We start from the raw sequence: 26,696 nt of genomic DNA on the forward strand, positions 1-26,696 counted from the left end.
CTTGTGTTACCTAAGTGTAAATGCTCTTCTACATGGTGACCCAGTAATAATGTGAGGATATTCTTTTTGACTTTAGAGTCCATTCTTCTTATTTTTCTTTTTTTTGGCCACACCGTGCAGCTTGAGGGATCTCAGTTCCTTGACCAGGGATCGAACCAGGGGCCCCCGGCAGTGAAAGCCCAGAATCCCAACCACTGGACTGCCAGGGAATTCCCTAGAGTCCATTCTTTACTCATAGGACCCCATCAGCCCCTTAAACTATCAATACTCCAGTGTTGAATAAAGTGATTTCTTACCTGGGACGATACTAGAGAAGGAAACACTTGATACTCTCTGGAAGAGATAATCATCCTTATCATAGCCTGTTACTTTGAGAAAGAAAGCTTCATTTGGTGGTGTAAAGTCAGAAATATTCCATATGCCATAAGGTTTTCTATCTGGATAATATTTAATAGGAATTGTCTTAAGAGAGCTGCCTGAGATACTCAGAAGTTCAAGACGATCTACTCTAGCTGGGATGGAAATTCCAGAAGTATTCAGCAGCACATAGGTAGGTATTCCTACAAGAGAAAGGATCTGTCATCATGTGCAAGTAACATGCACCTGAGGTTATCTATCAAATAAGTTTTGAATTATAATAACAGGTAACAAGGACATACGTATGAGTACTACAGACAGTGCCACAAATTGTGGCCCAGTTGTAGAATCTTCTCTACATAAAAGACAGTTTATTCATGACCAGAGAAACTTAGGAAACCCTAAGTAATTATTTTCATGGTATTTTATCATGTTTATATGTAGAAAGAATAGAATTATGAATATTGTGTTATATATTTGTTATATGAATACTTTTAAAGATTCACTATTCTGTATCCTTCCAGCAACTGCAGCAATAAAAATAAAAGAACTATCAGAAAAAAGAAATTTAAAGTCACAGTAGGATTGAGCCTTCTTTTTAACTATAAATCTTCTTGCATGAATAAAACAAGAGGAAGAAGCACCTTTCAAATCAACAATAATTTCACCTTGGAACATATAATGCTACATGGTATCTTTAATGTTTTAACTATACACACACACACACAGCATTTTCACCTTGACAACAGGCAAGTAAGACGCTAGTAAGGAAAAAGTCTCAAGATCTAGGTGATCAGTTTTCAAAGTTTAGTAAGTATAGGAATCAATGAGGTGCTTGTTAAAGAGCATATTCCTGGGCCCTACCTTCTGTGATTCTCATTCAGGAGATCTGGGGTGGGCCCCAGGAATCTTAATTTTTGATAAGCTCCCTGAGTGATTTCAATATCACTGGCCTCGGGACCACACTTTGAGAAACAGTTACTAGGTCAAGAGTGCAATCATATTTAGAATAAAGATGCTATGTTTCCCAATTTTATTGAATACCACAAAATTATAAAATCACAGACAGTCTGAGAACTATTTTGCACTTCAACATCTACTATGCCAACTGAAGTAATGCGAACATACAAACCTTGCACTGGTCTGCTGACTGTGTTTTTGAAGTCCAGGGTGGGCTTTCGGGAAAAACCAGCTCGAAAATCAATAGTACTGAGGCCGGTGATGCGAACAGAGTGCCTTCCACTGCTAGACGTCTGAAAAATGTTTAATGACAAACTCTATCAGCAGTTGATCCAGGATGCAGGTCACACTAGACACTAACCAGTATGGGAAACTGCAGAGTGTTTAACTAGGATTGATGTCCAATCACTGAGGTTTTGATCTGGGTGTTTTGAACTTAACTGTGATTCTGTAACTTCAATGCGAGTTTTGTAATACATATCCCAGGGGACTAAAGTACAGTGGAGTTTCATATTGCACGCTCAGTGGTAAAAGATAGAGGGGTGTAGTCGTAGTGAATGGACTTGGTTCACATGGTGAATGTTCAGGAAATATTTGTGAAATGAACGAATGACTAAATCTTCTCCCCTAAATACCATCCAGGTTCTATTATGGAAAATATTTCCCTTCTCTTTGCCTCTGGGAAGAGACAGCCAGGACAAGCACAAGAGCCGACCATTCTCCAGCTTTTAGCCAAACGGCATCCTCAGCTCAGCAGTGTCCAGCCAAGGCACTCAGTGCTCAAGATACAAATATGAGTAAAAAGAAGGTCCTGACCCTCGTCTATGGCCAGTGAGACAGTCAGATGGAGAAAGCGAAATCTTCAAGAGGATGCAGTAAATGCAGTGACAGAATTACAGAAAAGGCACATAGAAATATGTATATAAAAGCATAGACTAGCCTGTAGTTCAGTTAACACCTCCTAAAGGAGATGAACAAGATATTGAATAGCTAAGCACTGAAGTTACCCATATGTGCATAAATAATAAATATTGATAATTTGGATTAGGGTCACAGGATAAAACACTAATATTTATTGGGCACTTCCTCTGTGCCCAGACTCTTTGAATACATTGGCTTATTTAATCCTTATTACAACCCTATAAAGTAGATATCGTCATTATCCTCACTGCACAGATAAGGAGGTTGAGGCACCAAAGCTATTAAACAGCTTGCCCAAGTTCACAAGGTTTCCTAAATTTCCTATCTTGCAGAGGTGGGGTTTTAATCCAAAAGTCAGGCTCTGGGCTCTTCCCCACCATGCTACATTGTCTCCCAAGGGCAAGGTAAGTCAGAGTTAGCCTCTACATCAATATCTCTCCAAATATGATTTAAGGACCACCTATACCTACACCTACACAAAAGCACTTCAGTTGTTTGTAAAAATATGGACTCTGAGCTCCAGCCAAGATTTACTGAATCAGAATCTCTAGTCAGTGGAGTTTAGGAACATGCGTTTCAAAACCCATCTAAAGGCTTATGAACAAGAGTTCACCATTATTTTATTACATTGATCACTGAGATTCTGTCTCAAAATAAAATGATTACATGATACCAGCATTTAGGTAGAAGCAGAATATAGGAGTAAGAGAAAGCATTCCCAGGATAACACCAGGATGCCAACATGGCTCTCCATCTCAACACTGAGAAACACATATTTAGTTATCATAGCATGACAAAAGGTGCTAGAAAGATATATATATATATATATATATATATATATATATATGATTTGAATATGGTGAACAGCTAGATTAAGCCACGGCATGGTTAAAGATAAGCCAGCTCCAAGGCTCGGCAAACCACACAGTTTTCCCTAAATCACTGTGACTCATTATTTGGCAATGAGGACAGAAAGGATGAGGAGATATGTCCCTGCTGCTACCAATCATATTCCTCATTGAGCAGAACTTGCAGGAACTCAGAGGAAAGGAAAATGAAGGTGAGGGAAAAGAAAAAAAACACATCTTCATGAAAACAGTGTTGTATTCTTAGTATAAATGATGCTGCTTATCACTATGGCTCATTTTCATAGGGGTAACAAAGGATTGTAAGTGTAAGTGTAGGAGTCTCAGTACCACCACTTATTGCATTATTTCTAAAGGAAAATGTGTTCTGAATTTCACATAACAGACAAGAAAAAAAAAAAAAACTACAAAAAAAAAAAACAATTTTAAGTCGAGGATTTCCTACAAGGCTATACAAAACCTTGCTAAGTGTAATTTCAACTGCTTTAGATAATGTAGAGCTATACTGAAGACACTATTGTCTACTGGTTTCTTGTAAAAGAGAAATGAAATGGTCAATATTATGAGTTGATTTAGATTCTTTCACTGACATCATCTATTGCTGTTAGCTGTCTTGCTGCTCAGAAAGTCCCTTATGATAAAACAGCTCTTGAGGCTACCAAGGGTAAATATAACACGCAATCCGCCTAGTGACTGTTGTCAAGTGCTAATCATCTACCAAGTGTCTGTGCACAAATCAACTGATAACGAGTCCATTTAAAAAATGTTGCTTAATAGCTAAGTGAGAAACTTAAAAATTACCTAAGTGTCTGAAAATACGCTATCCTGTTGCTAAATAATACATTAAAAATAAAGCTGAGTTGATGAAGAGGGAGTCCTTTACAATCTCTATAAAATTATTGGAAAATAAATTAATTTTGATCCAAATAACATAGCAAAAAAGTAGGTGGAGATAAGGACATAGTTTTACTATTCTCTGAGAAATGCTAAGAATAGGAAGTGTAATTAGTTAAGAAAATCTTAATTTATTTATCTATTATACTGTAAACAGTAGGAATGCCTGCATAGAATTTAAAAGGGTTTGTAAGTAAAACATATTTCCAAGCGAGTCAGTTTTTATGCACAATGACATCCAACTCTGGGTTAATCAGAGTAATGGGAGCAAGGGACGTCGCAAATAAACCGAAATTATAGTTTAAAAATATAATGCAAAGAAAAATTTTAAGCTAACTTATTTTAAAATGACCTCTAATACTCTCATGTCTGCATTTATCATTCTTGAATCATTCTCTTAAAAGAATTACAACAATACTTGGACATTATTTTAGGAACACAATATATCACATTAAATTTCTTCATGAGAAAGTGCCAATAATTTATTATTTTAATCTGTTTTCTTAAAGTAAGCTATTATTTTAGTCTGTTTCTTAGCTGAGTTCCCTTTTTTCAAGTATTACTGACATAGGAACAAAAAGATTTTATGTATAATGATGGTTAAACAAACCAGTAAATGGAAAAAGGAGAAAAGTACCAACATATATAAAATGCATTCTGTACAGCAGGCAAATCTTTTATGTAAATTATCACGTTTAATCCTCACAAAAGTCTCTGTGAGATAATACTATTATTATCTTCATTTCACAGATCAGAAGGGTAAAGTGACTTGCTCAAAGTCACAGATAAACAGTGGGTAGCAGACCTGGGATGTAAACTCAGTGAGGCTCCAGAAACTGACCTCTACTGCTACCCCATGCATTTCTCATGATCATCTCAGTGAACTGGATTATGCTGGTTTCGGGCTAAAAGCTGAAATATACCCAACTGCTCTACATAATAGAAGAGTAATATGGAATTTCTGAGTCTATCCACAGAAGAAAAGCAGAAACAAAATGGGGAGAATGAAGGATGGGGGGCAAGGAGAGAGCAAAAGGACACAACTCACTTCAAGATATGTCCCCAAATCTATAGGCAAATCTACTAAACTCACAAAAGATTCTTGTTAGTGGATTTCCTGCGAAATTTTTGAAGGGCTGAGCTTTACCCTCCATCGAAGTACAAAAGATTAGAATCAACACACAAATAATCAGGAGGCAAGGACACCAAAAAAAAGTAAGTCTTCAGGAAACTCCAGAAGCATTGGGAGAAGGCTTTGGATTCTCACATGTTATGGACAGAGTGGGGTTGGAGGAGAAATAAATGATAAGAAGGTCTTGGAGGGGCGAAGAAAATTCAGCTAATTCCGTAACGAAGTTAAACAGAGGGGAAGTCCAGCTGTGTATTTCTTATTCCTCTCTTCCCTTCTGAATTATTTTAGCCATCTTAGCACCATTTTTCTATACACATAATTAAATTAGTAAGACAAAAATGACTGATTTAATGTTTTTCTATTTGCTCTTTATATCATGTAGATTTAAACTGTGGGTTATAATAAAATCAGAATTTGGCTCCAAAAAGCATCTCTCCACCACAGAATATCTAGAAGTATCACTCTGGCACAGAGCCATCCTCACCTCATGGTTTTTGTAGTTAAGAAGAGGGAAATCTTATGCTTGGAGCATAATGGCTCCAAACATAACAGGAAATTTTCTGGGCACTAGAAACTGAACTGGGTTTGTATTGGCTTGAAATTCTGAGAGTTGTATTTTAAAGAGTATATTTATTCATACAATTTGTAAAGGTTCATAATGAGCTACACTACTATCCTGAGTTAGAATGTCATGTTGATCAAGTTGCAGAAGAATCTGAATCAGGAATACAGAGGCTGCTGTAGTATGAACAGACCTGAGGCAAAGATGAGGTTAGACTAGATACCTACTGGCATTCTATTATTGTTAATAGGTAGCCATGATCTACAAAGCAGTAAGAGGAAAGAAGGAGCAGAGTGGACCGGAGTGAAGGCTTCTGAATTGGAGTGAGTCTATGAGGAATGAAAAAGCAGGACAGGCTGAAATACCATGAAGCAAGCACCATGGAGAGCTCCAGGGAAAATTAGTTGCTCCTCTGATACCTTCCTGGTCAGTTCTATTGCAGATGGATCTACTTTTAGTTTAAGGATAAAGGCTTATTAAATATTGAAAGCCCTCTCTACATTGAAAGCCCTTGAAGTCAATAATTATATTGTATATATCATCTATAAAGTCTTACTCAATAGGCACTTAAAACACGTAGGTTTAATAAATGATACTGAAGTCATCCAAATGCTTAACGTTGGCACTTTTCCTTAGACTCCCCTAGGACCAACTAATGCTAGAGTCATCAAGAATTCATTGAATTTTTCTAGACACATTATGCTAAGTGTGTTCACACATTATCTCATAAAATCCTGTTACATCCAAAAATGATTTTATAGCACCATAAAGAAACTGGGGCTCAAAGAAATGATTACTTGCCTAGGTTTAGACAGGAAGTTAAATGGCAGTTACTCCAAGCTCAATACTCTTTCTAAGTCTATACACAGCATTTTAGGATAACATAATCTCTGAGTTGATTTGGACACTATGGCATAGAAAACAATAATACCACGCAACTATTCATTTGCCATTCTAAATTTCTAAATACACTCTCATTTAGGAGGGGTCAGGTTAGTGGAGTGTTGGTAAAATTCTCTCTGAAAAGAGAAAGCCCTAATTTGGGGTATTTGCCAATTTCTGTGATGTAAATACTACCACAGTGGCTGACTTCAAGCTCTCAACAGGATGTCGCTGAACACAGAGCTGGGAAGAGAAAGTGCATAACTGACCCTACACGAGCCATTTATGAGCCAGCTCCCACAGACCATTAGGCCATGACAATAGTTCTGGCCAATGGGTTATAAAGGAAGTAAAGCGTGTCTGTCACTCACAAAAGATTCTCATCAGAGAAGTGACACAATCCCTTCCTTTTTTCTATTCAATGCACATTGTCCAGTCTTTTCCCCACTAAGAGAGGCCACATGTTCAAAATATGATGGTGTCTCCATCAGCTTGGGTTCCTGAGTGACCATGTGAAGTAGAACACCTGTCAGCCCTCACAGGACATGTGACATTAGTGAGGAATGAACTTTCTTGTATTAAGCCGGGAGAATTCCTCCTGGTACTAAATGTGAAGCGTGCCCTGTTATAAACTGAATTAAAGTGTGATTGATAGAGCTGGCTTTAACTTCTCTCTCCTAAGGAGTTTCAATGTTTTATAAAACAATAAATAAGCCAAGTAAAAAATAAAACCTTTATGTGTATCTGAATTGATAGAAAATATAGATACAATTTACACACATTCAGGAGAATAAGAATAACGGATTTAACTACTTTTACCATTCATGTGTCAGAAACCGTTTAAACATTTTACCAACATCTAAATTAATAATGACAATATTAAGTAGGTATTATTTTCCCCCATTTTTCTCAGACTTGGAGAGGTTTAGGTAATTTCTTCAAGGTCAAAAAGATACTAAGTAGTGTATCTTGAATTAAAATAGACATCCATCTCTTTTTAAAGTATTTACTCTTATATGACATACTGTTCTTTACAAATTAAAGAATATTATGGTTTTAATCAAATATTTATTGATAATCTACTGTGGGCTAGGCATTGTGTCAGCCATAAAGATATAATAAAGCCAGCTAGATTTAAATACTATCATTTTATTAGGTATTATATGTTTAAAGAAATGTGATACAAGGAGAGAAATGTACCCAAAACAAAGAGTAAATTCTGTATATGTTCACACACACACACACCTCTACACATTTATACAAAAACACAAGAGTACAGATATGTCTTTAAAGGAAACATTCCATTTGGTTGACAATCTGATATTGGCAGACAAAAATAACTGGGAAATATTCCAGGAAAAAAAATCTACTATACAGCATTCCATTGACCCTAAACATTGAATTAATGCCATATCTAATCCATTCAAATAACCCACCTGGTGTAGTCTGAAGGCTTATTCAAAAGAGGCACCAGGTGAGAATAATTGGAGGCCAGCATAATATTCTACTTGTGCAGTCCTTTGTAGACTTGAGGCTTATTTAATTATGATTCCTTAGCAAGTTTGTGTCACTTGAGTATGATTTCTAAAATATCCTTATCCTATAGAAAATGCATTAGTAGGCTCTGGCAACCAAAATAACTATCTACAAACAGAATATTTCTACTAGTCTCAGAATCTCAATATAATCATGTGGTTGGGTACATTCCCTTCTCTACTTAGGAGATTATATAAGGACAGTTTATCCAAATTTACTTAATGGAAACACCCCAGGGCATGTGCTAAATTACATGATCACACTGATAATCCTAGACTAATAGAAACAGTCTGTACCACCTAAACCTAATGGGTGCTGACAGTTATTTAATGTCTTTGCAGGAAGTTTCCCTTAAAGAGCAGAGCACACAGTTTGGCCTGAGAGTTTCCGTGGTTATGTTCAAATACTCTATGTACAGATACAGCTGCCCGAATGGAAAATTTAAATTTTTTCTCAGAAATTAGATTCAGGATTTGTAGCTCCCCTACAAATGAAAATTTAGGGCCATAAAACAACCTTCTCTTTTGTTTCTAATAATACTTGCAGTTCATTTCAATGACTTCTTTTTGGCATGCTTTCCCCTGCATCAGAGGCAACCTAAAACATCCGAGTCATTTATATGAACTGTACTGATGAGTTGACTCATTGCCTATGTTTAGTGAAAATGTCCTAATAAATCACAGAAAAGAAATTACCAGGGTTTCAGAGGAAAACCACAAAAGAAAAGAAATCGCCACTCTCATAGCATTTCAAATGATGGACATAATAAAGTGTTCTGTGTCAGTATATCAACTGTGGGTGAACTAAACCAGTGCTTCCGCCTGCTTCCCTGGGTATCATCAGAATAAGTGTATTAATTTTTATTCATGAATATTTATACAGTTCTTTCCCAGGCACTATGGCATATATTGGTGACAAAGTCTGGTCTAGAGCAAAATTGGAGGACAAAATCTGTACAGAAATAAATATGATATAAAGGGGAAAAATAATGTAAAAGCGAGGTGCAGACAAATTGCAATAGAAAGCCAGAGGGAAAAGAGAATGTTCTGGATGAAAAAAGTCAGAAAAATCTTGATGAAAGTGTTGCCATTTGAGCTGAGCATTAGTGGGGAGTTATCAATCAGACATAAAGTAAGAAGAGAAGAGCATTCTAGAAAGAAGCAACAGCTTGAGACAGAGCATGGACCATGAGAATGTGGTAAGAGAGAGGGTGAGAGACACTGCAAAAGCATATTAGATTAGAGTGGAAAGGCACGTGGTAGAAGATAACCAGAAAGATTGGTTGAGGCTCAATTAGGTGGTCCTTGAATACCAGGCTAAGGTCAATTAAGAGATAGGCTGTGCTCCACACTTGAGATTAAAACTGTTATGTGAAACATTCAAAAAGCCATTATTAATTCCATTGATAGAGCAGACACTTTCCAGATAGCAGAGTGCACAGGAGACGGCACCAGGGATGTGCTATCTTATCTCAGACATTTCTCCGCTTGAGAAAGCACACGTGTAAAACGTTATCATTCATTAGCCATCCAAAAGGGAGATCCAAAGTCAACAGCCATATTTATGTCAGTAGATTCAGCTCAATTTCCTTTGCACCAACCCAATACATTATTTTGGCATTTCATTTAGGAGCAAAATAAGTTTATTATCTTTACTTGCATTGTAATGCTTATCCTTTGTTTAGTTACCACGAATTGTACTCTAGAAATTGTGTAACATCAGGACCAGAAGCTTTTTTGGTGATGACTAGATATAAATTTAAGGTAATATGATAATAGATACTGTGTCCTTTTATTGTTTTCTTAATTATAGGAGACAGAGCTTAGCCACTTGTCTACAGTGTTCCCACCATCTTATCCTCTCTCTCCTCACTCACAGACTAATCCTCAGTGCTTCTCTGTTCTAATTATCAATTAAGATGTACTCAGTGCCCATTAAGTATCATGGAACATGGCCAAAAGCAGATGCTCAGTAAATGTTTATTGAATGGATGACTGAATGAATAGGTGTGTTAGGCACAAGGAAAAACATCAGACATGTAAAATATCCCTCTTCTAGGCAAGAGTTTTACTAGAGGAAATACCATGCTAGCAACCTAAATCACCTGCAAAATGGATTCAAATACTTCACAATAAGTTGCTAATAATACGGAAGAGTGGCATCACTTGTACATATTTCAAAATCAATGATAAACAACTTAATGTCACTCTTCAGAGAGCAAGAATGACTTACCTTAGTGAACTTGCTAGCTCAGGTCACTGCTGGCTTAGGTCATGCTTAAATTAAAGTGTTTGGGGGATAAAGAGACTCAGAACTTCTTATACTCCTTCTTACTGTGGTCACAGAAAGTCAGACTCAATCTAGTCATATTCTGGGCAAGTTGGTCAAAATAACCATAACATCAAATTTGGCCACATTTATTTAAAATATAACAGCAAAACACTTCATTGTTGACAATCTAATGCACTCAATAAATATTGAGCAACTACTATGTGCAAGGAACTGGGTGAATAAAACAGGCAGATGGGACCATTTCTGATCTATTCAATAAAAAATTACTAATTTTATTTCACATTGCCTTTTTACTTACACCCTTATCCCATATTATCCATGTTTAAAAATCCATATTACAGTTTCTATTTTCCTTATAAGGCTGAGAGTTCTGAGAATAAAAAATTGATATTCTAGGATTTAAATGGAGTTACAATGAAAACTTTCATTTTTTAAATTGGTAAAGTTAATATAAGTATTCCTTAAAAAAAAACTGGCATGCAAAAAATGGCACCTCGAATCTCTACAGTGTAACACCTCTGCATACTTTCACAGAAGCTAAATAATTTGAACTATGAGCCCATTGATCCCATTTTTTTATGCAGGGAAGCTGAGACAATGAAAGAGTAAATGATGTAAGGGGTATCTTCATTTGAATTGTCCCAGAAGGATTCTAGAGTAAGTTGTTCATTTGGGAGGTATGACGGCTGCTAATAAGCAAAGAGCAGGTAACACAGGAAAAAGAATGCAGCCCATAAAGGGTGTGCTTTTAAGCCTGCTCTCACTATAGACAACTGGAGCTTATTCCTGCAGGGGCTGAAAGCTGCTTTTGAGGGGCTTCATCCTCCGGAAGAACAGCCTTCTCCTGTTCAGGTTAAAAAAAAAAAAGCCTCTCAGACACAGAAACACGGGTACCTGAGTTGGAAATAGGCCAGAGCACACTGAAAATTTTGAGAAATATGGGCAAGCCACTCAGACCACGTACTAGAGTGGGTCCCACATATAATGTGCAACAGAACTAGATCTCAGGTTTATGGCATCCTGAATTTTGAGGGTATGTTCTTTCCTCCATACTGCCAAAATACAGTGCTTTCTTAGAGTGAATATATACTACTGAATGTAATTCTAGGATACAAATACCATTCTGTGTTAAAGTACACAATGAATGTACATCCACCAAATACCAATAACCAGCAGTGCTTGAGAGCTTATTTTGTAGCAGGAACTATGCGAAGTACTTCATTTGTACCATCTTAATTTAATTCTCAGCACAATTCTATGAAGGAAAGGACTATTATTGCCATCCTACATTACAGAGGTGGAAAGCAAGGCACAGAGAAGTTATAGTTCTGACGTAATGCAGCTTTTAAGTGGTGGTGTTGAGATTCAAACCCAGGGCAGTTCCATACTGGGGCCTATGCCCCAACCGTCATTCTCTACTGGCTCCATCTCTGATTGTTTTGGAAGCAGACAGTGGCTAACACAATCAATCTACAGATTTGATGATAGGAAAACTATCCAAGAATTTTAAGTCTATTTATAGTGGTATTGATGCCTTTCGTGGTCATCAAAACTTAACACTATCAATTCATGTGATCAAGACACCTCCTACAAATGCACTGTGTATATTGCTTTTTAGTAAAAGCGTTCTCTCTGATTGCTAGAGAAGATATAAATAAACTATTGTATACACTTTATAAAACATGCCAACACCAAAATAAAATAACAAATAGACTTTATAAAATACCTTCACTGTCCATATTCCAGCCTCTGGCTCTTTAACATTCACCACCTTGGCAGAGTTATGAATATTTAATAGCTCATTCAGGCCAAATCCCTTTTTTATCAGCTTCCCTGAAAGACAGACATAATGGTAACAATCATAATCTTTCTTTCAGCTATGTATATTAGCTGTATACATTTCCAGTACAAATTACCTGATGGACATTTGTGCCTCTAGCTCAAAACATTATATTATTTATATCTAAAATATACTCAACTTTAGCATTTCTGGACGTTGGAATTGAAGTAACAGATTCCTATTCACTATGCTGATTTGATCTTATAAAGAGAGTAACAAATGACAGGCTGTAATCATATTTCCAAAGCCAGCCTAGGTAACTATTATGGCTACCAAGAAGTTATGTGCAGTCCCAGAGACATTTACACTTAATAGATAGCAAAAACAGTAAAACAGAATAAATGTCTTTTTGAAGATCACTCAAGGTATTACTAACATAAGAGCCCTGGCCATATCTTTGCATAAAGTGTAAAACTTCAGTTTTCCACGAAGCACAGCTTGAAGGCTTTTATTTGTCACAGGAATAGTTAAAGGAGGCAGTGTAATGAAGTAACATGATAGGTGGAACTTAGGAAGAAAAGCAAATTTGGAATTAAGCCATAGTTTACTTATTCACTTCACTCTTGGCTCTCCTATGGATTACTTCTGCAGTTATATAAACAAATCAATTATAAGAATTCTATGTTTGCATCAAAAGCTTTACAATCACTATAAATGACTTTTAAAATATCAATATCATTGACTTTTTAAAGTAGTAAAAACTTAACGCAATGGTTACAGGTACTTTTAAGTATCCAGATAATGGAAAACACAAATCTTTCCTGGATAGGTAGCATGGATGGTATTAGAAGAATGCTACCTAAAAAGACAAATCCATTTCTAAAGACAAATCCATTTTTAAGACCAAACCTGTAGAAGTCTTGAAAAACAGATTTTGCTTGCTTGTAAATTTCAATTTAATTGTTAGTGTGGATGAAGCCTTTGAGGACAATTTCATATGCTATTTTCTTTAAGGTATTAGTTATTTTCTAAGACTCAAATAAGTAAGAAAGGTAGTTACTCCCTCCCCATTTATAAATATTCACAAATAGGTTAAAAAAAATGTAGCACATACTAAAGCTACAATGGGAATAAAAATATTTTGCAAACATCAATAGGTTTAAAAAAAATTTCTAAATGCAAATATTAGGAAAAATGAGGTTTCTGTTTTTATTAGATTACTATTCAACGTTAAGTCTTATTGTAATATTCAACCGGCAATGGAATCAAGCCAAAACTTAGGGTTATACTATACAATTATTGAGGAAGCAAAGTAAATTAAAACATCATTCTAATGAGAACATGAATTTGTCTTTTAATGACTGTCTCCTATAAAATTAAAATTTATCAAGAAAATGATATAGTAAAAAAATTAATCAGTAGTTTTAAAAGGAATTTCTTCATGTGATTCACTTAAAAATAACATAAAATACTGAATTTTATAGAATAAGTTATTGTGAAGTATTTCCCCACATAAAGATGAGGAAAATATGATTTCAGGTTCAATTAAAATATTCTTTCTTTTGGATACTTTACCTACAATTAAGTTAGTACATGTGATCTGTTTAAATTATTAGGAGTTTTAGCTTTTTGAATCTCATGTTAAGTCAACAATACTTAAGACTAAAAACATTCAGTTTTAATGTTTAAACATCTTCCCTAGTCACTTTTGAATTTATTGAATTTATTCATAAAGTTAGCATTAATTTGAACAAGTGTACAAAAAATCTTTTACCTTTCATGGTTTTTCTATTTTATTATATGAATGTCCCATATATCTCACCTAAAGGATTGCGAATTTCAATCATTGGAGAAGGGCCACTCAGAGACACAGTAACCTCTTTTAGACTGGGATCAAAAGGAATTTTCCAAGTGTTTACAGCCTGTTCCAAATGATCTGTTGATAAGAGGTGAACTTTGGAAGCCTGCACTGCTTCCTCTACCCATTTTAACACCTATAAGAGAAAAAGAGAAGCGTGAGTGATATCAAAACATTTACAGCTTTATACTACCTCGAATTCCTGGTGCAGTAGTTGACTTTGCTTAATTACATGACTCCGTCACTTTCTGTACTAGTGTGAGGTTTATTTCCATCACAGTTAAGACAAACTTTCCCAACCCTCAGAATGGGAGAAAATATTCACAAACGATAAGATCAACAAGGGATTATTCTCCAAAATTTACAAACAGCTCATGCAGCTCAATATCAAAAAAACAAACAACCCAATGGAGAAATGGGCAGAAGACCTAAATAGACATTTCTCCAAAGAAGACATACAGATGGCCAAGAGGCACATGAAAACATGCTCAACATTGGTAATTATTAAAGAAATGCAAATCAAAACTACAATAAGATATCACCTCACATCAGTCAGAATGGCCATCATCAAAAAATCTACAATTAATGCTGGAGAGGGTGTGGAGCAAGGGAACCCTCCTACACTGTTGGTGGGAATGTAAATTGGTAGAGCCACTATGGAGAACTGTATGGAGGTATATATACAATGGAATACTACTCAGATGTGGTATATATGCAATAGAATACTACTCAGCCATAAAAAAGAATGAAATAATGCCATTTGCAGCAACATGGATGGACATGGAGATTATCATACTAAGTGAAGGAAGTCACACAGAGAAAGACAAATATATGATATCGCTTATATGCGGAATCTAAAGAAATGATACAGGCAGATTATCAACTTTGAAGAAATAAATTTTAAGGAGGTATGGGGGAAGGAATACATTTTATAAAACGTTACAAGGAAGCTCATGACTGACCTTTGAATAGTAGGAGTTTTAAGTATGCTGTTAAAAATCTGTAAGCGACAGTTAAGAAAATTATCAGACTGTAAGAGAAATGTGTGAGCTTGCCAAACAAGGATTTCAGTGTAGATTTTGTCTTTATCAAATGAAGTTAAAGGAACAAGTTATAGTTAAAGTTTGAATGGAAGAGCCTGCCATTGTTGTTCCACATCTGGTTGTTGCTGTTTGCATTCCTTTATTGAGCCTACATCTTCATAAGCTTTTTGGCAGGGTATATGTTGAACACTTGTTTCATGCTCAAGACAGGATCAGAGAGCATGGATACTGACAACTGATTTCTTCTTTTTCCATGACTGTATCTACTGCCTCATCTTGATTTACAAGCAAAACCTAGAAAACCTACAAAAATAAGTGTTTTGTGGTTTATCTAGGAATAATACAGAAAATATTGCTGTTATTTTTGGTGAAGAAAATCAATTTTGTATAGTTTATTTCAACCTAAATAAAATGTGAATTTTGTTTAAAAAAATTTTTTTAAATGATACAAATTAACTTATTTACAAAACAGAAACAGACTCACAGACTTAGAAATGAACTTGTGGTTACCAGGGGGAAGGGGGTGGGGGAGGGTTAGACTGGGAGTTTGGGACTGACATGTACACACTGCTGTATTAAAAAAAAGAAAAAAAAGACAAACTTTCCCTACATCCACTTATTATAGTAGGTTCAGAATAAAATGCTAGTTTAACTCATGCACCAATTTCAATTTTTATATCTTGGAATAATATATTCAAAATGAGATTACAGTGTCCAAAAACCAGTTGTGCAGAGATACTACATGCAGAGGTATTACAGACAGTTCTATTTCTCAAGAGAAATGAAAAGAACCTATAAAAAACATGGTAATGGCAATACTGAGATTCTTTTTCCCTCCATTCTTTCTTTCTGGATTTCTTTCAAGGTCCAATTTATAAAAGATAATTAGCAAATTATCAAATCCAATTTTAATATATTGGGTATTGAATTATTATAATAGAGTATACTATAATTATATATTGTATATTATAATATATATTGTAGTATATTAATTATTGAAAAATAATTGCCATGCCAGCAAAATATTCATTTTTATGATAAAATAAATAAGTAAGAAATAATGGGAAAAGTAACAACTGTATTTCTTTTAAATGGAAAAATATTTCACCACCAATTTAAGTGGTGTGTCCTTGAAAACTAGGCTTTGGGAAAATATTAAGAAACTGGGTTATAATAGGGTATTAATGCCTCACTGTGAACAAGGAAACCTTTCAGTCCACAGAAATGTTCTGCAACAGCAAACACAATTCCTCATTAAACAAACAGGTCATGACTGGACAGGTACTGCTTAGTTAAACTTACTACAATTACTTCTAAATCATACTAAGCTTTAATCCATCTCAGATCTTTCTCTGGTTCATATATCCTTTAAGACTATATCCCGTCATAACAATTTCCCTTGTAATTATGCATAAAACACTGAACAGTGCTGGATATTAAGCTACAGCCAAGCTACTCAAAATAAACAAAAACATATTTGAAATTTCAATAGTAGTAGCCACGAGTCAAACAAGTATTGTGCAATAACTTAATTCTCTGTAAAAAGGATCCCCCTTTTTTTTTTTTTGTCCTCAAGGATAACGAAAATGGCTAAGACATATTATCATAAAATTAACAGTGTGAGGCAATTATGTTCATTCATTAAATAAATGTTTATTGTTCAAAGTACTCTTCCAGGTACTGAGTGTTGATGAACATATTTTTAGTCAATATTTAGTAATCGCACTTCTTCTCTGAGCTAGTCTCTTTTTGCATTATTTTGTAGTCTGCATTATTCGTTTTTAATAAATCTTCTTACCTTTCCTCCAAGGTCAAGAACCACAGCTTCTTTATCATTGTATACCCTGAACCAAGCGACTTGCTCTACACATAATAAAGGTGGGATATGGACTAATGTCCATGAAGTTGGTCATAATGATGATAATAATGATGTCTTCTTAAATAAAGGACTGTTATGGGAATTCATGAAACAGGGAGCCCTTGTTGAAATAATGTATGTAACGTGCCCATCACAGTACTTGCCACATAGTGGATATTCAGATGTTTTCCTCCATCTCCAACTAAATTCCCTTCTCTTCCCCTAATTTCATATTTCAATAATGACTTCATGGGCAAAGTGAAAAAACTTACCCATGAAAGTCAGATAAGATTTCTGTAAATGAAAAATAGACACAAAGTCATTCCAGGTAGAAGAGAAGTTCTGAAGAAACATAGAGAGACAGAAGTACTCATATATGTTAAGAACATGAGTGCATCCAACTGGCTACAGTTAAGTGCTCAGAAAAGGGAGAAGCAGAAGATGAGGTTGGAAGCTTGTGTCAGGGGCAGACTATGGATGGTCACAAAGTCAAGCTATGACAATCGGATTTTATCCTAAAGACCCAAATGAAAAATTCCTGAAGGACTTTATGCAGAGGAGTAATACATTGAATGTGGTATTTTACAAAGAAACACCTGTAGTGGTATCATCAACTAACTGAGCACAAAAAAAAAATCTATTACAGTTAATTACTCCACAAATCAAACGATATATTTCCTCAAAGTTTAACCTTATAAAGCACCTGGAATTTTATGTATGAAATAAAGCATGTATCAAGATAATTGTCTAAAGAAGCAGATGCCGTATTTTGAAAAATGGGTTCTGAGTGATCTATCATGCTTGAACAGAAAGATATGAATCATTCTGTTCATCAGATCTATCCATATGGCTATAGAAACCAGACTGATTATCACTAATATTTGACCTTAAATAGAACACATGTTTCAATAATCAGAGTGTTGACATTCTTATGTCTTAAACATAGAATATGGCTGCCTTACTCAAGGAAATGCAAAGAACTGACTTATTGTCTGAGAAAGCACTTGATAAATTTGACTGGGGACAAATAACTTTGAGGATAATGTCTGATTTAGAGACTAAAGAAGGCAAAGGACAAGAGAAATCAGATAAATAGAACATTTGTTTTAAGGACAAGACACAAAATGTGGCCATAAATAATTCTCAATGTAAGGGAAGAAAAGAATTAGAAAACAAGGATAGTATAGAATCTCAAGTTCAACAATGAAATGCAATAGTGTTAAGTAGAAAAAAAGTGAAATCAATTTTTTATACACCTTTACTTAAATGTATAGTGTATTCTGGGTGACTCCTCAAATATACCTCTCCTTCAAACCCAACGTAGAAAGGTTATGATATATCACTGGAAATCTATCCTGTTGTCTGTTAGTAATGGATGGAAAGCACTAAGTTCTAGGCATTCTTATGAAAATGGAAAACTATTTAGTTGCATGTTCATAAGGCAATTGTGTTTAAATAGTACGAAACATAAGCAGGCTTTTGGTTTATTCTTTTTTTTTTTAAATGAAAACTTCTTTATTTATTTATTTATTTATTTTTGGCTGTGTTGGGTCTTCGTTTCTGTGCGAGGGCTTTCTCCAGTTGCGGCGAGCGGGGGCCACTCTTCATCGCGGTGCGCGGGCCTCTCACTGTCGCGGCCTCTCTTGTTGCAGAGCACAAGCTCCAGATGCGCAGGCTCAGTAGTTGTGGCTCACGGGCTCAGTTGCTCCGCGGCATGTGGGATCCTCCCAGACCAGGGCTCGAACCCGTGTCCCCCGCATTGGCAGGCAGATTCTCAACCACTGCGCCACCAGGGAAGCCCCTGGTTTATTCTTAATACTGTTTCCAATTCATCAACATTTATGAGGCTTTCACAAAGGGATTACCACGTATCATGATACTACTTGTTGGGAAAGATACTCATGATACTTTTTTTATCCACTTACAGAAAAAAATCAAATTGAAAACAGATGCAACTCACTTTGTTAGAAAATACAGATATTACCTACATGTGAGTAAAAGTAGATCCCTGCAAGCCACAGAATCACCATAAGTGAGGTTTCTGGCCTCTCATGTTGCTACATATAAGAAAAAAAAAACAAAAACTTTGTCTAACCATGAGAAATATTCTCATGAGACTGGAAATGATCTTATACTGATATTGTAATGACAAAAAGAAGTGAACTAGAATAATGTGAGATCCTTTGAATCAGTACATTTTCACTAACATAAAAACTGTTTCAACCCACTAGGGAACCATTAATTGTACATTAAGTTGTAATGTAAAAATAGTCTCTCATGATTTGTAGCAGTTTAAACCTCAAAGGGCCTTTGAGAACATCTAACCCAGCTCTTTTATTTTATAAATGAGGGAAACTGATATTTGAAAGAGTTCTTGTACCTTTTAAACACCTAACCAGACTGATTCTGGCTCAGTAGTTATTTTTTACATAAGCCCCTTTGTTCCTGAATACACTCTCTTAGTTTAAATATTTTGCATCCCATGTAATAATCAGTACTTAAAAATAAGTTCATATTTCTATTCCACTCAGGAAGGAAATGCAAATATTATTGCAAAACACAAAACTGGCCTACATTATTATGTATTATGAAATATAATACATAGTATTACGTAGAAATGGAAGTGAAACCAATTTTGCATACATCTTCAAGAACAGAATTGGAAGAAAACTTTGTTTGGAAGGATATTTTTCTTTTTTCTTTTTTTAATCAATATATGGTTGATATGTAACATTACATTCATTTCAGGTGTACAATATAATGCTTCGATATCTGTACATATTGCAAAATGATCACCACGATAAATCTAAATAACACCCATCACCACACATAGTTACAATTTTTTTTCTCTTGTGATGAGAACTTTTAAGATTTACTAAGCATCCTTCAAATATACAACACAATATTATTAACTATAGCTACCAGGCTGTACATTACATCCCCAGGACTTACTTATTTTATAATTAGAAGTCTGTACCTTTTGAACCCTTTACCCATTTTGCCTACCCCACCAAACCCCTGCTTCTGGCAACCACCAATCTGTTCTCTGTATCTTATGAGTTCAGTCTTGTTTTTGTTTTAGATTCCACATATAAGTGAAATCATACGGTATTTGTCTTCTTTGGTCTGACATTTCACTTAGCATAATGCCCTCAAGGTCCATCCCTGCTGTCAAAAATGACAAGACTTCCTTCTTTTTATGGCTGAATAATATCCCAGTATGCGTATGTATATATGCCACATTTTCTTCATCCATTCATCTGTAGGTGGGCACTTAGGTTGCATCTATGTCTTGGCTATTGTAAACAGTGCTGCAATGAACATAGAATGAATATATTTTTTGAGTTAATGTTTTCATTTTATTCAGATAAATACCCAGAAGTGGAATTGCTTGATCATAAGATCATTTTTAATTTTGGGGGTAACCTTCATACTGTTTTTCATAGTGGCTGTACCAATTTACATTCCCACCAACAGTGCACAAGGGTTCCCTTTGCTCCACATCCTTGCCAACACTTGTCATTTCTTGTCTTTTTGATAATAGCCATTCTAACCAGTGTGAGGTGATATTTCATTGTGGTTTTGATTTGCAATTCCCTGATGATTAGTGATGTTGAACACCTTTTCATGTACTTGTTGGCCATTTGTATGTCTTCTTTGGAAAAATGGTTATTCAGATCTTTTGCCCACTTTTTAATTGATTGTTTGGGTTTTTTTGCTATTGAGTTGTATGAGTTCGTTAGGTTTTGAATATTAACCCCTTATCAAATATATGATTTGCAACTACTTTCTCCCATTCAATAGGCTGCCTTTTCATTTTGTTGATGGTTCCCGTTACTGTGCAGAAGCCTTTTAGTTTGTTGTAGTCCCACTTATTTTCGCTTTTGTTGCCTTTGCTTTTAGTGTCAAATCCAAAAAATCATCACCAAGACCTATGTCAAGAAGCTTATCACTCATGTTTTCTTCCAGGAGTTTTATAGTTTCAGGTCTCACATTCTAGTTTTTATTCCATTTTGAGTTAGTTTCTGTGAATGGTGTAATATAGTGGTCCAGTTTCACTGTTTTGCATGTAGCTCTCCAGTTTTCTCAACAGTATTTATTGAATAGACTTTCCCCATTGTATATTCTTGGCTCCTTTGTCATAAATTAACTGACCATATATGTGTGGGTTTATTTCTGGGCTCTATTCTGTTCCATTGATCTATGTGTCTATTTTCACGTCCATACCATAATTGTTTTGATTACTATAGCTTTGTAATATAGCTTGAAATCAGGCAGCATGATGCCTCCAGCTTTGTTCTTTCTCAAGACTGCTTTGGCTATTTGGGGTCTTTTGTGGTTCCATACAGACTTTATGATTGTTTGTTCTAGTTCTGTGGACAATGCCATTGGAATTTTGACAGGGATTGCATTGAATCTATAGATAGCTTTGGGTAGTATGGACATTTTAACAATATTAATTCTTCCAATCCATGAGTAGGGAATATCTTTCCATTTATTTGTAATTTATGTCATCAATATCTTATAGTCTTCAGTATACAGGTCTTTCACCTCCTTGGTTAAATATTTTTCTGAAGTATTTTAAGTATTAAGTATTTTATTTGTTTTGACACCATGTGGAAGGATGTTTTTAATGTAAAAAATTATATCCAAATGAATTTCCCCAGAACATCTTTTGTCCTTTTGGTGGGAAAATGGAAATATGGTAAAGTGTTAGATACAACTTGTAATTATGCATATATCTGTATCTTTGTTGTTGTTGCTGTTTATCATCTGTCATCTCTACTAAACTGTCCCATGAGACAGAACAGAAACTATGGATGACATGTTCACTACTATATCCCCTCAACCTAACACAATGCATGAGATATAGTAAATTCCTAATAAATATGTATGAGAAGGAGGGAAAAGAGGAAAGAGGGAGGAAAGAGAGAGAAACTGTATATCAGATCTTTACCCTCACAGTTAAGAGTATGTGAAAAGGTAACATTTGGGCCCTGTGTTCATTTGTGACAAGCCCTCTCTCAGCACTAAATTTTCAACACTGAGCTGAATAGGGTAAGAACTTGCAGGTGTGGTCTTAAATGTGAGCATTAGGCTCTGATTAGTTTTGATTTATTTGGTTCGCTAACTTGGGATTTAAAAATGCCATGGAGATATCTCTAGAATTAAGTCCATTTTTTAAAAATGCCAGTGTATGCTTTTCAGTAGCACTGGATGAAGATTTTTCAAGCTCAGTAGTGGTAGAAAGTTGTTCAGTAAATGAATGCAACAAAGCAAAAGTAGTTTAAAAGGCTGGGTTAGGCATAAATGCACCCACCTAATAATCAGAGCCTACCCAGAAAACCATCCATGTAATATTACTATTAATAATAGAAAGCACTTTTATAGTGTTTATTACATGCCAGACACTTTTAAGAGCTTTACAGTGATCTTCACAAGAGCTCTTCAACATAGGAATGGTTATCTCCATCTTACATATGGAAAAACTAAGGTACATTCTCAAAGTTCATAAGTCACACAACTAGTAAGAAGGCAGGGCTGGCCTTTTGATTTCAATAATCTTGTCTATTTTCTAAATTTATCATAAGGAAAAATCAGTTTTCAAGAGTGAATCAGAAGTAATATCTAGTGAAAAAAAATCAATGCAGGTGTTTTAAATGAGAAATGGCTTGCAAAACAGTGATTTGATTATCTGTATATTATTATCACTACTTGAACAGCAAATTGTCAAGAATTAACTTATAAAAAATATTAAAGCCTTTAAATCTATATTGAACTTGATGCGAGAAAGACTTACTACATTTCCGAGACAATCATTTTGTGGTAAACCCTACATGATAGCAGAGGCAGGCTTCACTCCACTCTGATCTGGCTAAGAGAGACACTCCTCTGGGTAACCAGGAGAGCCTTTCCCCCCAGGTTCAAGTTCATTTTTACCCTGCAGTATAGCATAGAACCCATAATTCAGAATCTGCATAGAAGTCACTAAGCATTTATTGAGCATCTACTGAATATAAAGGATAGTATATGATATTATAGAGAATACCAAAGAAATAGAAACACACTCCCTGCCTTATAAGACATGACAATCTAGTTGGAGAAATGAGACAAAGACAATAAAAACAAATTAACTAGCTCTTACCTTCAAGTAATAAGTTAAAAGGATGAGATTTATAGTCTCAATTTTATATTATAAATGATCAATTTATAGTCCTAAACTGTGATGCACTTTTCTACTCAAAAATTTTAATGATTCCCTGTTACATTCAGAATGAAGCCCAAGCCAGGAGTATACTGAGGGCTGGCAGTGCGAGTAGTCTACCCTGCATGCAGATAATAAAGGGGTGCACTGTCTGTGGAAAATTTAAAAACAATAAAAAAACGGACTAAAAGTTGCTCTGCTTTCTAATGTCATCATGTCCTAGTAATCCTAACCAATTCCCCCTTAAAAAAATTCTGTTTGTCTAAAGTCTAACCAACTGCTGTTATTACCGCTGAGTTTTAATAATACATGTAAGCTTCAAATTAGCACATTTTTATTACTTTCCCTTTAAGAAACATCATATTCTGCATAGACATTAATTCAGAGAACTCCCAGTTATATATCACGTACATGGTCATGCTAACTCTGTTACTCACTTTCATTTCAAGAGTATATGTAGTACTGTGGTCCTACATTTTCCTGTATTTAGACAGTAGATTCAAGCTATACCTTCATAGCTCAGGAGTTACATGATATGACATGTGTTAAAAGGATCACTCTAGACTCTGTGTTAAAATCAGACTGTAGGGGATGAAAGGTCAGAAGCAAGGAGATCAGATATAAAGCCACTGCATTAATCCAGGTGGAAGATGATAGTGACCCAGACCAGGGTTGTAATAGTGGGGCCAAAAGAAGTGGCCAGTTTTGGATGTTTATTGAAGCCAGAGTTGACAGGGTTTACTGAAGACCAGAAGTGGAGCCTGAGGATGATACCTCAGTTGCCATTAACTGAGACAGTGAAGACCGCAGGAAGTTGATTTAAAGGAGTGATGGACCGAGGAGGAGAATGTAGGCTCTCAGCTTGGGCATGCCAAATTGAGACATCTATTAGACACCAGGTGGAAGAAAGAAGCAGGCAATCAGATATATGGATCAGAAGTTCACTTGAGAGGTCCAGATTGGAGATATAATGGAATTTAAAATCATGAAGCTCTCCTCGCAACCCCTCCCCACCAAGAACTTACACAAAGGGGGAAGTACACCATCCTGTGAAAATAAACTTAGATGTTAATACACAATGGCCCAGAAGAAAGCCTTGGAACAAGTCTCCCCTTGTTCTGACTCCAGGCAACCTTCAGATGACAAGGTCCCCGCACATTGTATGTGAGTCTGTAGGGAGGGAATGCACTAGTCATGCCAATACAAGTGTTCTGGACTTATGGCAATGAGATTTCTCATCATAGATGAATGAGTAGCATTCTAATCTTATACAACACTGCTGTGAGTTTGGCTAATGAGTGTCTATTCCTGAGGAGGATGGGTCCACTTTTGGAGTGCTGACAAACCCAGGTCCATAGTTTGCAAATCTTAGCAAATCCACCACAGAAATGTCACACTTTGAGGTCTCTTAAGAAGGTCTTCTGCTGATAATATCCATTTTTATTACCCTCTGTGTACCTTATACCTACTTAATTTGGAAAATTCCACAGTGAGCTTTTCCAACAGTAAGTGCCCCAAAACAAGTGTGGTTGGTAACTCATGGAACAGACCATAAATTCTCATGCTTGAAGGTAGGCAAATTAAGAAATAATTTATGTGTTAACAGGTTTTTGCCAAGAAAAGGCTTTCTGGTGGAACTAAATTTTACTGAGTTCAATATAGAGAATATGGGTTGGGGGAGGGCTTAGAAATTGGAAGAGCAATAGAAAATTTGGGTTCAACGGAGACACTACAGAGGATTGATGACAAAAGGGACCATCAACTTCAACTCTATGAACACCTAAAACTTGTGTAAAACTACCACACCTTCAACATGATGAAACTTCTCTAATGCAAAGCAGCTGAAAAAATAAAAGCACGCTTCAGACATTTCTGAAGGGTGAAATCATTCCTGCTGTTATAAAGTGTCAAAGTATATTTCATTAATTTATCTTCATAAAATTCTTATGTGTCACAAGCTCAATGTGCTACAAATGACTGAGGAAATTTATCTTGCAGAAAATATGCATTATTTAAAATAATAAAAATATACAGTATTGACTTCTATACATTAGATCTTTGGACCTTATTCATCTTAGAGCTAAACGCTGGTATCCTTTTACCAATCTCTCCCTGTTTTCCTAACCACCCAGGCCCTGGCAAATTCTTTTCTACTCTGTGTTTCAATAAGCGTGACTTTTTTTCTATTTTTGTAGATTCCACATATAAATACCATGCTGATAACACTGTATTGCATAATTGAAATTTGCTAAGAGAATAGAACTTAAATGTTCTTACCAAAAAAAAAAAAAAAAGATAAATATGGGAGGTGATGGATGTGATAATTAACTAGATGGGGAGAATCCTTTCACAATGTATAATTATATCAATAGATATACACATCACAATATGCACTTTAAATATCTTACAATTTACCAGTTAACACTTCATATTATCAATTATAACTTATAAAACTGAAATGATAAACTATTGACTTTTTTTTTAACATCTTTATTGGAGTATAATTGCTTTACAATGGTGTGTTAGTTCCTGCTTTATAACAAAGTGAATCAGTTATACATATACATATGTTCCCATATCTCTTCCCTCTTGCGTCTCCCTCCCTCCCACCCTCCCTATCCCACCCCTCTAGGTGGTCACAAAGCAGCGAGTTGATCTCCCTATGCTATGCGGCTGCTTCCCACTAGCTATCTGTTTTACGTTTGATAGTGTATATATGTCCATGCCACCCTCTCACTTTCTCACAGCTTACCCTTCCCCCTCCCCATATCCTCAAGTCCATTCTCTAGTAGGTCTGTGTATTTATTCCCGTCTTGCCCCTAGGTTCCTCATGAATTTTTCTTTTTCTTAGATTCCATATATATGTGTTACCATACGGTATTTGTTTTTCTCTTTCTGACTTATTTCAGTCTGTACGACAGAGTCTAGGTCCATCCACCTCACTACAAATAACTCAATTTCGTTTCTTTTTATGGCTGAGTAATATTCCATTCTATATATGTGCCACATCTTCTTTATCCATTCATCTGTTGATGGACATTTAGGTTGGTTCCATGTCCTGGCTATTGTAAATAGTGCTACGATGAACACTGTGGTACATGTCTCTTTTTGAATTATGGTTTTCTCAGGGTATATGCCCAGTAGTGGGATGCTGGGTCGTATGGTAGTTCTATTTTTAGTTTTTAAAGGAACCTCCATCGTGGCTGTATCAATTTACATTCCCACCAACAGTGCAAGAGGGTTCTCTTTTCTCCACACCCTCTCCAGCATTAATTGTTTGTAGATTTTTTGATCATGGCCATTCTGACCGGTGTGAGATGATATCTCATTGTAGTTTTGATTTGCATTTCTCTAATGATTAATGATGTGAGCATCCTTTCATCAGTTTGCTGAAAATCTGTATATCTTCTTTGGAGAAATGTCTATTTAGGTCTTCTGCCCATTTTTGGATTGGGTTGTTTGTTTTTTTGTTATTGAGCTGCATGAGCTGCTTGTAAATTTTGGAGATTAACCCTTTGTCAGTTGCTTCATTTGCAAATATTTTCTCCCA

At 35.5% G+C, this 26,696-nt stretch overlaps 1 protein-coding gene across 5 annotated transcripts in view; it reads right to left on the reverse strand.

The window, feature by feature from the left end:
• Window positions 1–26,696, reverse strand: part of HMCN1 (hemicentin 1) — a 508,722-nt gene that overhangs the window by 308,081 nt on the left and 173,945 nt on the right. For all 5 annotated transcript variants that reach the window (XM_061187531.1, XM_061187534.1, XM_061187532.1 and 2 more), the window contains exons 5-8: window positions 14,005–14,176; window positions 12,129–12,235; window positions 1,490–1,610; window positions 297–560 (exon numbers count right to left, since the gene is read on the reverse strand). In XM_061187531.1, coding sequence (XP_061043514.1) covers window positions 297–560; window positions 1,490–1,610; window positions 12,129–12,235; window positions 14,005–14,176 — 664 coding nt within the window. The remainder of the gene's footprint in view (window positions 1–296; window positions 561–1,489; window positions 1,611–12,128; window positions 12,236–14,004; window positions 14,177–26,696) is intronic.

The sequence above is a fragment of the Eubalaena glacialis genome, chromosome 3 (genome assembly GCF_028564815.1).
Source record: "Eubalaena glacialis isolate mEubGla1 chromosome 3, mEubGla1.1.hap2.+ XY, whole genome shotgun sequence".
NCBI lineage: Eukaryota > Metazoa > Chordata > Mammalia > Artiodactyla > Balaenidae > Eubalaena > Eubalaena glacialis.